Source organism: Mirounga angustirostris, unplaced genomic scaffold (assembly GCF_029215605.1).
Source record: "Mirounga angustirostris isolate CCGP_5_RB_7025 unplaced genomic scaffold, mMirAng1.0.hap1 SCAF_13, whole genome shotgun sequence".
Lineage (NCBI taxonomy): Eukaryota > Metazoa > Chordata > Mammalia > Carnivora > Phocidae > Mirounga > Mirounga angustirostris.
The window spans coordinates 53915267-53927684 of NW_026991721.1; the positions used below are offsets into that span (position 1 = coordinate 53915267).

Sequence of the window (12418 nt, forward strand, 5' to 3'; positions counted from 1 at the left end):
AGATGTTCCATGTAAGCAGTAACTAAAAGAAAGCTGGGGTGGCTATATGTCTATAGGCTAAATAAAATAGATTTTATTTTTTTTTTAAGATTTTATTTATTTATTTGACAGAGAGAGACACAGCGAGAGAGGGAACACAAGCAGGGGGAGAGGGAGAGGGAGAAGCAGGCCTCCCGCCGAGCAAGGAGCCCAACACGGGACTCGATCCCAGGACCCTGGGATCATGACCTGAGCCGAAGGCAGACGCTTAACGACTGAGCCACCCAGGCGCCCCTAAAATAGATTTTAAGACAAAAATTGTCACTAGAGACCAAGGGCATTTTATAATGATAAAAAGGTGACTCCATCAGGAAGATTTAACAATTATGGACATATACATACATAACAGCAGACTCCCAAAATATAGGAAGCAAAACTTACAGAATTGAAGGGAAAAATAAACAGTGTAACCATAATAGTTGGAGGCTTCAATACCCCGTTTTCAATAAAGAATAGAAAGACTAGGCAGACGATCGACAAGATCAGCAAGGAAACAGGAGACTTGAACAACCCTATGGACCAACTTGACCTAATTATAGACATCTGGAAAATACTACTACTGTAACACTAATAGTATCTAGAAAACACTTCAACAGCAGGAGCAGAATGCACATCTTTCTCAAATGCACATGGAACATTCTCTAGTACAGACCATCTATTAGGTCATAAGAGAAGTCTCAGTAAATTTAAAGAGACTGAAATCATACAAAGTATGTTCTCTGAAATAAAATTCGAAATAAATGACAAAAGAAAACTTGGGATAATAGTAAATATGTGTAAATTGAGCAACATTCTCTTAAGTAACCGGAAGGGTCAATGGAAAAATCAGAAGAGAAATTAGGAAAAACTTTAGGATGAACATAACAAGAACACAAGATACCAAAACCTATGGGATGTGGCAAAAGCAGTTTGAGAGAGAATCTTATAGATGCAAACATACTAAAAAAGAAAAAAGAAAAAAGATCTCTTAACTTTCTACCTTAAGACCCTGGAAAAAGAAGAGTTCCTGGTTAGCTCTGAGCATTTGTGAGTCAGTTTTACTCTCTCTAGTTTCTAGGCCAGGGTCAGACTGCTGAAACGCCACAAGGTGAAGAGAAAACCCAGGCCCCTGTGGGACATTTGCCTCAGAACTAGCCCCAGTGCCCTCTAGTGGCCATATCTGTGAACCACAAGTAGAATCATGGAATTACCAACGTCCAGGCTGGGACTACAGCCCCACCTCCGCGGGCCAAAAGCAGATGGTCATCTGGAAAAGGAGGATCCTGTTCCCTTTCCCGAGGTAACAACTCTCCATCAGAGGCAATGTTCACAGCATTTACCTAGAGCCCCCCACCCACTGCTTAGAGCAGGCTGCCACTAGAGGTACATTGCCCTAGGTGAGGTCCCCCTCTGGGATTTGGGGGCCTGCTGATTGTCGCTGTTCGTAGGCAGAGATGGTGGAGCTCACTTGCGCACAGTAGGTGTTCAATTTTCACAAACTTAATGCTGAGAATAAGGGCCTACCTTTGTGAGGTGGTCTAGGTTAGGGCCAGGGCTTAGCCTGGAGCCAGAGGCTGAGGGTCACGGCTAACCTCAGATGGGGCTGGAAAGGGACTGAGACTGTCATCAAAAAACAGACCTTTCCTCCATCCTAAAGGAAATATCTGTCCTCTACTGGAGCTCTGTGGACCTGAGGCCCCTCCAGGGTACCTTCTGTTGCTGCCTGCCCTCCCGCCCATCTAGGAACTCTGGAGAAGTCAACCCTCCCAACCTTCCAAGCCAAGCCCCACTGCAGACCTATCTACAAACACCTCCTCCTTCAACGCAGCAGTGCCGTCTCCCCAGTCTTTGCACCTGCTTGCTACTCTGCCCTTCATTTCCTCCCTGGCAAACTTCCAGTCACCCTTCAAGAGGTCCCAGCTCAATGAGGCACCCCACGTTGGATGCCCAGAGGAGTGGTCCTCGAAGCGGTTGAATGAATGGCAAGGGTGGGCACTTAGGCAGTTGGAATGAAGTCATTTGCCTCAGCTAACAGGGGTTCCCAGCTGCTTAGTACTCGTTGAACGGAATTCGAACAGAGAGGGGTGCCATCTTGTGAGACCTAGGTGTGGCCTGAAATCACTACAGTGACACTGGAAGAGCTCTCCCTCTTTGTGGTGTAGCTGAAGCCAGGGGCAAACAACATGGCTTGAGTGATCCATGGAGGACGCTTCCAGCTCAGTCATCTCAGGACCATAGCCCTTACCTACATATAGGACAGAAACCCTTACACATGTAGTAGCCAGCCATGAGGGGGTCCAAGGACCCCTGCCTCCAGATTTTCACTCAGTGTGTACTCCTCTTGAGTGTGAGCTGGGTCTAGTAGCTTGCATCTCATGGGGAGAACATGGCAGATCACATCTGAGATTTAAGTTATAAAATAATGTGACTTGCACCTTGCACACTCTTTCTGGCTCTTCCTGCTTACTCTCTCTGATGAAGCCAGCTGCCACGTTGTGAGCTACTCCATGGAAAATCCCACATGGTATGCAACTAAGAGTTGCCTCTGGTCAATAGCCAGTGAGGAAGTGAACCCTGGGAGCAACCACATGGATGACCTTGGAAGTGGAGCTTCCCCCAGTCAAGCCTTAGGATGACTGCAGCCCAGCCGACACCCTGACTGTGGCCTTGTGTGAGCCCCTGAAGTAGAAGGTGCACCTCAACTACTGACCCTCAGATTGTGTGGTGGACACCATGTTGTCTGAAGCCACGACATTCTGGAGGAATTCGTCCCACAACACTAGATAACCAGTGCCCCACACAGGGTCATGTAGCCCTATGAGCAAGGGGGAAGGCTTGGCAGGCAGCCCAGATGGGGCCCTGGTGTTCCCAAGTGTCAGTGGCAAGATACAGATGTAGCCCCAGCAGTAACTCACAGAGGACTCTCGTTTTTATTTATTCGTTTTGGAAAGTACAAAAGTCTGACATGGTACAATAATCTCATCAAAAGAAAACAGAACACACAGAGGAGGGCCTGGATTTCTTCCCTGGTCCCTACCCTCTCAGAAAGGCACAAATATGTGAGGCTTGGGTTCAGGGGCCTCCTGACCTGAAACCAATCTGCTGCTCAGAAGGCCAAGCCCCTCTGTGAACAGGAAGAAGGACCCTTTCCTCACACCCACACTTGGGGGTATGGGTTAAACAAGTTGAGGCCATGGGGGAAGTATGTGATTCAGGCCAAGTCCGGGTCGTTCTGGGTCCATGTCAGCACCCTGTGGAGGACCAGTCACTCCAACCGGACATGGTGGCTGAATAGTCCCGGAAGTGGTGCACCTGGGCACAGGGTCATTGCCACCCCCATTCCTGCTCTGGAGGCCTTAGATTTAAAAGACTGGCGAGACTCAAGCTGGAGCATTCCAGATGCTCATCACAGCACTCTTCAAGATGGGGACAATTGTGCCCTCCAAGTCTTCCCCTTGGTAAGAGGGACCAGTCCTGCAGTTAAGTGCGGGGTAGGTAGTTTGGAATAGAGGTGTTTGTATTACAAGTGGCTTCTGCCCCTCATCCCGCAGTGGGAAAAAGCAAATAATCTAACCGGCCTGAGCCACAAATGGCTGTCCTTCTTTCCCAGTTAACCAGGACTGAGTTTTCTCTGTAATTTTGGGAAAGGAAGAAGAAGGGTTGGTTGAGAGACTGTGAAGGCCCAGATGTGGTAGCTATCACCCAGAGCAGGACAAGTTGGAAGTGGAAGAGTTTGCAATATTCATTTTTTCCTTCTTAAAAAAGACCTAACATTTGTAATGGTTTAACAAAATTATTATAATTTCTTTTAAATAACCCACAGACACCCATGACGCTTCCAAATTTACAGAACAAAAAAGCATTCGAGAACTTGGTAGAAAACGATTTGTAGCTGATTCCTCCCAGGAGCTGGCCCCCAGTGGTGGGCTCAGTTCACCTCCAGAACCTCGGTCTCCGGGAGGCCAAACTTGGTCTTGTGCTTGTCGAAGAGCTTCACCAGGGCCTCCATGTACATGGTGTGGTACAGGTCTATGTCCTGCTGGGTTGGGTGCTCCAGCTTGGGGATGGTGATGGGCTCACCCACTGCAAGGATGGGGCAGAGGTCTCTGGTTAGTCAGCCCACTCGGTCCACCCTCCCTGAGAGTCTACCACGATGTTGATGGCAGTGACCCTGCGCTACGTGCCATCCTGACAGACGAGGAGGGCCCAGGGCATGGAAGGGAACTGCCCCAGGGCCCACGGCCACTAAGCAGCGGGTGGGATCAACATTGGCTGCACCCACTCACTCGACTGGAAGCTCCTGGGAGAGCTGTGGGAGCAAGTAATGGCGTTGCTCTCGCCCCGCTCTGGGCAAGTCACATTGCCTCACTGAGCCTCAGTTGCCTCACCTGTCCCATGGGATCCTTCCTCTTGGGCTTTGCTGAGGATCACGTGGCATGCTTTGAAAAGTGTGGTAAGGGAGGAGGGGTGCAACATTCATACACACATGCATTGCTTTACTTCCTGCAGCTTCACACCCAACTCATCCCGAAGCTCTGGCAAAGACACTTTGGAAATTTCTCCCCAGTTCTTGCCCTTTCCACGGCCATTCCCTCGGTCCCCCGTGGCTGCCAGAGAGGCATCTGCACCCATTTCGGAGGCTTCTGTTTTGACCTTTGTAACCCATTGGCTATCCAGCAGCCCCAAGAATCACTTTAAAGTGCAGTTCTGAACCTCTCCTCCCCCCAGTTCTCAAGCAGCTCCCCATTCTTAAGGTGAAGCACAAACTCATTCCCACTGCCCACGGGAGCCTGTGCCTCTCCAGCCACACCTGCGCATGGAAGTGTCCCTGCTGCCTCAGAGCGATCAGGCCTGGTAATGTAGGCCTGTGTAACGAGAGCAGACAGTGCGTCTGGGTCTGGGACCTCAGATGCAAGAAGCTAGTCTTTGTAGAAATCCAAAGCAAAACACCTGACCCTGATACCTCAAAGCATCTATGTGAGCTTTGACCCCGAAAGTCCACGGCTGGTGGCCTACATACTTCTGTGTGATCTCTGGCTTGTGAACCACACAAACACACACACACACACACACACACACACACACACACCCAGATAACACAACTGAGGGACAAGCGCAGCCAGTTTTTTGCTATAGTTCTCAGAGGCCTATGGTCCAGTCATGTTGATGTTTTTCTTTCTGTTCCTCAAAAATCTATACAGTTTTGCTCTGCAAGTCCACTCAGGCTCATGTTTCCGACAAATCTCTCCTCTTCATCTCTTTTGCTAGATAATTCCTCTTCAGCTAGAAGTGTAAGAGTCACCTCTTCCCTGGGGTCCACTATAAGGCCCAGAGCACCCTGCACATTCCCCTCACACCCCCTCGCAGTCTTTGCTCCACAGACTGGTCTTCCTGGTCTTCCCGCATAGAATCCGGGCTCTGCACACACAGACTGCCGAGTCTTGTTTTCTCACCTGGCACTGCTTGACTCATAGCAATGGAACTAATTCTCCACCACCCGCTCCCCACCCCCACTCGCCATCCCCATCAGCGCCCAAACATGTCTGCATCTACAAGGTTTAGAGCGTGGACATCAGAACCACATAGCCTGGATGTGAATCCTAACTCCACCACAAACTAGCAGTGGGGGACCCCAAGCTCAGGGGCTGCAGGCAGGGGAAGCTCACCGACGGTGGTGATGGGCTTGGAGTAGGGCACCAGCCCCCACGTGTCAGAGGAGAAGAGGCCTCGGCCATGGAAGATGCACGGGGCAAAGCCAATGTACTTCTGGAACTTCTTCTGGACCCATCGGCCCCAGGAACCCTCCTCAAAGATCACCTGCTTGTATACTTCATTCTCCCCGAAGGAATAGGTGGGAACCAGGTCCGCTCTGGAAGGGAGAAGCCAGAGTCCCTCACACCCTAACTGCCGGCCTCCTGCTCTCCTAGCAACAGGACACGTGTTGGCCTGAGGGCACACAGTCCCGCACGGGAGCCTGGCCTCTCGGCCTGTCTGCAAGGGCCGGGGGAGCACAGGCGGCATTTCTTTTCTTTTTTTTTTTTTTAAAGACTTTTTATTTATTTATTTGAGAGAGAGAATGAGAGAGAGAGCATGAGAGGGGGGAGGGTCAGAGGGAGAAGCAGACTCCCCGCTGAGCAGGGAGCCCAATGTGGGACCTGATCCCGGGACTCCAGGATCATGACCTGAGCCGAAGGCAATCGCTTAACCAACTGAGCCACCCAGGCGCCCCAGGCGGCATTTCTGCTCCACTCAGACCCTCGGGCTACGCTTGGGCAAACTTGCTCTGCAGCTCTGGCCGCCGACCTCCCCCCTCCCACAGGATGGCAAACTCTCATCCATGCCTTCCTGGGGTCTGGGCCTTGCCTCCAGGAGCCGAGGAGTTGCTCTGTTGGGGCCAAACAAAGCTTCGGAGGGCTGTGCATGCAGTGCAAGCTGTGGTGCGTGCGTGTGTGTGCGTGTGTGCACGCGCGTGGGGGGGCACTTACCCGTGGCGTAGGGCCAGTTTTACAAAGCCCTTGCGATTGCGCAGGGTGACTGCGTTCTTGCCAGGCATGGAGCTCAGGGACTCGGCCGCGCCCCCCACTACGATGATGATGGCGTTGCCACTCCCATTCTTTGAAAGCAAGTAGTCGATGGTGTCCCTGTTCACAGGGCAGATGCCTGGCAGGGAGAGGGACACAGAATCAGGGCTGCCCATAAAGGCACTCCCTACCCGCTGCGTACAGCCAGGCATGGACAGAGAGCGCCCTGGCCTTGGGCTCCAGATCTAAGCCAGCCGCTAGAAGTTATAGGGCCCTGCCTAAGCTATTTCTTTTTCAGAGCCTGGGCTTGCTTATCTGTAAAACGGGGATAACGATATGAGGTTGTTTAGGGAACTCGTTCATTTGGCAAACATTCCTTGAGGTCCTAGCTCAGCAGGCTGTTGCTAGGTGCTGGGGAGCCCGATGAATCGGGGCGGCAGGGGTCACAACAGGTGGGTAGGACAGAGCCACTGACAGTGATTCGGGTGTGCAAAGGGCAGCACAGGGGCTGGGGTCGGAGAAGGCTTCCCAGGGAAGGTGTGAGCCAAGAAAAACCCTGACGGCCGCAAGGAGAGCTCTCCTGCTCAGACCTGGTCCGCCGTGCCCGGGCCACACTGCATCTCTCCACACAGGCCCAGCCCCTGGGGCACGGCGTATTGACCTCCTGCGCCCTCTATCACCTCGCTCAGTGGCGAGGCTCAGGCCGGGACAACAGAGCCCCCAGGGGCAGGCTGAGGCGGCCTCTCACCTCCAGACATCAGGTACTCCCTCAGCACAGGCATCCGGAAGTTGCCGGCCAGCGTGGCCAGATAGGGCCTTATGCCGGGGAACTTCTTGCTCACTTCTGTGGCCTCTGTGCTGAAGTTGCAGAAGGCACCCAGGCCCATGATGCCATGGGGGTGGTACCCAAAGATGTAGTTCCTGGTGGTCAGCAGGTTGTGTGTCTTCACCAGCTGCAGGGGAAAACTCGGATCAGAGGAGATGCCAGGAGAGGGGCACTGGGACATGCCCAGAAGATGGGGGAAGGACCCGGGGCACCATACCCTGGGCGACTCTGCACACCTGACCTGAGACTCGCGTCAGTCGCCATTGAGACTGTGAGTCCCCGCCCGGGAAAGGAGTGGGAAACGTTCCCTCTCATTCCCTTACCTCTCCAGCCAGACACACCAGGTCCTGTCATCTGCGCCCTGCCAGCCTCCTGCCTGCCCTCCTCCTGGGCCCATTGTCCTCATCCAACCCCTGCCGCTCTCAGATAAAGAGGGGTGTCCAGTTTGTGCCAAGGTAAAGTCCATGTCCCTTAGTTTGGCCAGAGAAGGGACAGTGCAGGTGGCCTGAATGGAAACTTCCTTCCAGGCAGCCAGGCTCGGCTCATGCTCTACTACAGGGAGGTCAGGGGCGAGCAATAGGCCTATGCCAGCCCTAGCAGGGGCAGGGGGCCAGCCAGGCAGCTGAGCTGTGGTACTATCAACAAAGCTGTCCTGGGATGCTCTAAAGACTGATTGGCTTCCTCCAGGGGCTGCTCCCTGCCCTGGGGTTGGTGGCTTGGAGGGTGGGGTGGGTGGTGCAAAGTTGCCCTAGACTCTGAGGCACCTGCCCAGCATTGCACAGACATGGTGGGGGTGGAGGGTGCTGAGCGCGCTGGAGAGCAAGGCTATTTTATTCAGAAACATAACTTCTTTTCTGATTAGAAAATTAATGAATAATCATAGAGTACTTTAAAAATACAGGGAAGTGAAAAGGTAATCTATTCAAAGCACCTGTCCTATCTCCATCTGGATAAACCACTCTGACGTGTTGAGTTCTTTTGCTACTCTTTTTTAAAAACCACAAAATTAAGGGCACATGGTTGATACCATTTTTACATAATTTACTTTTTTTAAAAGATTTTATTTTGTATTTAATTATTTGACAGAGAGAGAGAGAGAGCACGCACAAGCAGGGGGAGCAGCAGAGGGAGAGGGAGAAGCAGGCTCCTCACCGAGCAGGAAACCTGACATGGGGCTCGATCCCAGGACTCTGGGATCATGACCTGAGCCGAAGGCAGACGCTTCACCAACTGAGCCACCCAGGCGCCCCTTATTTTTACATAATTTTCTACCCAGCCTATCATAACTATTTTTCCTATCACAATCCCTCAGTCACATGTCTTTCCTGGCTGCATTATCCTCCCCATAGTTATGCTGCATGTAATAGAATTATAATCAAACTCCGATGGATGGATCTTTAAAAACCTGCCAGAATTTCCTTCAGAAATAAGGCTTCCATAAGTACCTTATTTTTGTCCACATATCTGATTGTTTGACAAACTTCTAGAAGTAACAGTTCCTGGGGCCAAGGGTATGAACATTTTGGTCTCGTGGGCTGCCCGGCCTCTAGCGGGGTGCCACTGACAACACCCCCCTTCCCGTGCCAGAAAGTGCCTGCGTCCCTGCCCTGGTGTGAGCTGGACGCAGAGCCGCTGGCCACTGGCAGAATGTCAATGGCCTGGGTTTTCCATGACTCCCGATTTGGGAACCCCTGGCTGGGGAAAGGACCTGGTGCTCAATTTGGGGGACGCAGTGCTGGTGGCTGGCCCTGGGAAACTGAAATCCGAACCTTCAGGTGACAGAGGCCCGAGGGGGATGGAGCAGATGGTGGCCGGCCCCATTCCCAGCTCTATGACTGCGGGGACGTGTGTGAGCACGGCCCCCCGAGTTCCACCCCTGCTGCTCCGGCCTCCCCTACTCTTTCTCCCACTTTGCCTTTGGCAAGCACGTTAGCGCTGCTCAAAAACCCAACCAGCGCTTTGCTGCCCACTACATAAATGGAAAACACAGGCAGCCTAAGCCATGACTGTTGGGTAGGGGGTAGAGAGGGGGCGTCTAAAAGGGGGCCCGGCTTCACGTGAGCTTTGCGAGGAGACTGCTCTGAGAGTTCACCTCCTGAAGAGCAGGTGTGCCCAGCACGCTAGCTCACAGGAAAGCGGGAACCTGGAGCTGGCTTCCGCACAGTAGGAACGTGTCAAGGTAAGAGTGGAGGCTGCCAGCACTGCCCTCATAACCTGCTCCAGAACTGAAGGCTGGGTCTGGGAGCCCAAAGCACAACATGCGCTGGGAGAGCCCCGATCTAGGCCCTTCCTTGGATTGCAAGTTGAAGACGGAGGCCTAGAGAAAGGAGCTGCCACTTCTCGGAGGTCACAACCCTGCTACTGACTTGCTTTGGGACCTCGGGACAGTCCCACCTCTCTGGGCCTTAATAGGACCATCCAGGAAATGAAGCAGATGGACAGATAGATCATTCTAAGCTCAGACAGTCTTTCCCAGTCTCCTCTCCAGAGATCCTGCCTATAACTCAGGGATAGGTGACCCGGGCGCCACCACCCCTATTTCGGGTAGCCGGTGGTGCTGTTGGGCCACTGCTAACGCATGAGCCCTCCTGTGCTGGGAGAAGGGATGCTCTCGGGGCTCGCTGAGCTGCTCTGGTGGCAGGGAGCTATACAAAGAAGGGGGCGGGGAAGGGTGGGTGGGTGGTTACAGCCAGAGATCATTACATAACCACTGGCAAGAGGCCAGGAGAGGGGGAAGGCCAGGAGGGCCACACAGAACACCACAAAGCGTCAGCCCTGACGTCAGGTCACCAAGGCCAAACCCTTTCCGCATAGAAGAGCAGCCTGAGGCCCTGAGGATCAGGGGCTCGGCCAAGTTCACCAGTGGGCAAGAGCAGAGCCCAAGCCGAGGCTCCATGCCCTGGCTGGCCTCAGGCCCAGGTTGGCTTGGGTCCTGGTGCCTAGGGACCCTCTCAGGGCCAGCCCACGTGTGCCCTGCAGCGCCAATTCCCATCTGACTTCTTGGAAGAGAGGTGCGAAAAGGGACACAGCGTTTCGTTTTGGGTCTTTTGGAAATGTGGACATCAGTGGGGAAGGGCACCTGCTTGTCCCAGCTCTGGCCAGTGGTCATCGGGTCATCCTGTTTTGGGTGGAGGGGGCTATTGGACTCAAGGAATCTTCCAGAGGGACAGGCTGCTCTGATCACTGTGGCCTGACCTCTAAGGTAAGGGTCCCAGCAGAGAGAAGAGAGTCCACAATCCCTCACACCCACCCATAATTTACCACTTTTTATCATACGGACAGCTCCATTTTGCAAGTAAGGCTAATGAGGCTCAGTGAGCCTGAGAAAGTGTGCCTGTGGTCCCTTGGGCAGAAAGTGACAAAGTCTAGCAGAATCCGCTAGATGGTGAGCCCACCTGAGGGGCCAGGGCTGACTCCTCCGTGTCCCCGTGCCTAGCACAGAGCCCAGCACAGGGACAGGGAGCTACTGCCCTGGGCAGTAAACAGAGTGACAGGGCAGGAGCTCAACCCAGGTGTCTAACCACAAAGTAGAGGGAGGGAGACCCAGGAAGTGGGGCTCAATCCGATGAGGAAATCCAGGACTGAATCTCTCCCAGAGAAACAGGCAGTAGGAGTTCAGTGGGAAAGAGCCTGGGGCTTGGATTCTAGTACGAACGCCGGCGTGGACTCGCCATGCAACCTGGACCAGACCGTGCCTGTCTCTGGGACTCGGTCTCCTCACTTCCAGAATGACAGGGTTAGGTCTGATGATGCAGCTCTGTCCCAGCAACAGCAGGCTTGAATTCCTTGCAGCCAGGGAGATGGGGTCAGGGGAAGGGAGGAGCGGGAGCCCTGACCCCAAGGATCCTGGGAAAACTGGCTCAGGCTGTGGCAAGCAGAGGGAGCTTCCTCCCAACACTGAGGGCAGTGGAGGAATGTAGGGTTACCCGGCCACCTCCTCTGGGCAGCACGCCAGGATGTCTCAGTCACTGACTCATAGCAGCAAACATACACCACCCTGCACCACACACACATTCACTCTCACACTTGCTGCCTCGGCTCTTCAGACCCCATTGTCTTCTGCTGGGTCACCATAAGCAGCTAGTGTGTGCCAGGGCTGGGGTGCTCAATGAGCTGGCCAGACAGGTGTCTCCCCTTTGGGATTCTGCCAGAGTTAGCCACAGTCCCCCAGCGCTAGGGCCCAGATGCCTCTGCCTTGCCAGCCTGGCTTATAGACCACTGGCAGGGGGGCAGACAAAGATGAGAAAAAGTCCAGACCAAGCCACCACTGATCCTGTCAGGACCTGGAGCCTGGCCCCAGAGAAGACAGGTGCGTAGAAGACCAGCATGGGGGTCCCAGAGCAGCCAATGATGGTGCAGCAGGAAGGAAACCCAGAGACCGACTTAGTCTAAACTCGCTTCATCTGGGGCAACTGCATGCTGGAAGGGACGGTGCCTCACTCAGGGTCATACTGGGCTCTTCCTCCAAGCCTGAGGGAAGCTGGAGTCCCCAAGCTTATTTCCTACAGCTCTGCAGCATAGGGAGGCAGCATGCTGTTGGGAAGAGTCCAGCATTCTGAGGCAAGGCAGCAAATGGAATTTCAGCTCAAACTGCTACTAGCCTCATTCAGCTTTACTACTTTCTGACCTTCAGGTTCTTCTTCTGTGAAAAAGGGATAAAATGAATACCCGCCTCACGGGGTACTGTGAGGGTTAACGGGGACTCCTTGAGGAAAGGTGCTGGTTTCTGGAAGGCTCCCAATAAATGGAGATCCTCCTTCTCCACTCTACCTCCTCAACATCCCCCACACCGCAGGCTTCTTCTCAAACTCAGGTGCCTCAGCGTTCTTCCGTTTGCATGCCTCTTTAGTGCCACTCATCTTTAAGATGGAGTTCTAGGAGCACGTCCTCCGGAAGTCTCCCCTGAGCACTTCAGAACTAGGGTCTCACTCTTCTTTCACGGCACATGTAATTTCCTGGGCCCTAATTCCCTGGTCATGAGCCTCAGTGGGCCACCTGCAGCTGGCTGAGAGAAGTGATGATCTATCAGAGCTTCAGAAGGAAAAAAAAGCCC

At 53.3% G+C, this 12418-nt stretch overlaps 1 protein-coding gene across 1 annotated transcript in view; it reads right to left on the minus strand.

Moving 5' to 3' along the window:
- Positions 1-2929: 2929 nt before the first annotated feature.
- The window catches only part of DGAT2 (diacylglycerol O-acyltransferase 2), a 30924-nt gene continuing 21435 nt past the window's right edge, over positions 2930-12418 (minus strand). Inside the window, exons 5-8 of the mRNA XM_045894465.3 lie at positions 7288-7492; positions 6504-6678; positions 5685-5887; positions 2930-4101 (exon numbers count right to left, since the gene is read on the minus strand). Of these exons, the coding sequence (XP_045750421.1) occupies positions 3947-4101; positions 5685-5887; positions 6504-6678; positions 7288-7492 (738 nt within the window). The 3' untranslated portion in view covers positions 2930-3946. The remainder of the gene's footprint in view (positions 4102-5684; positions 5888-6503; positions 6679-7287; positions 7493-12418) is intronic.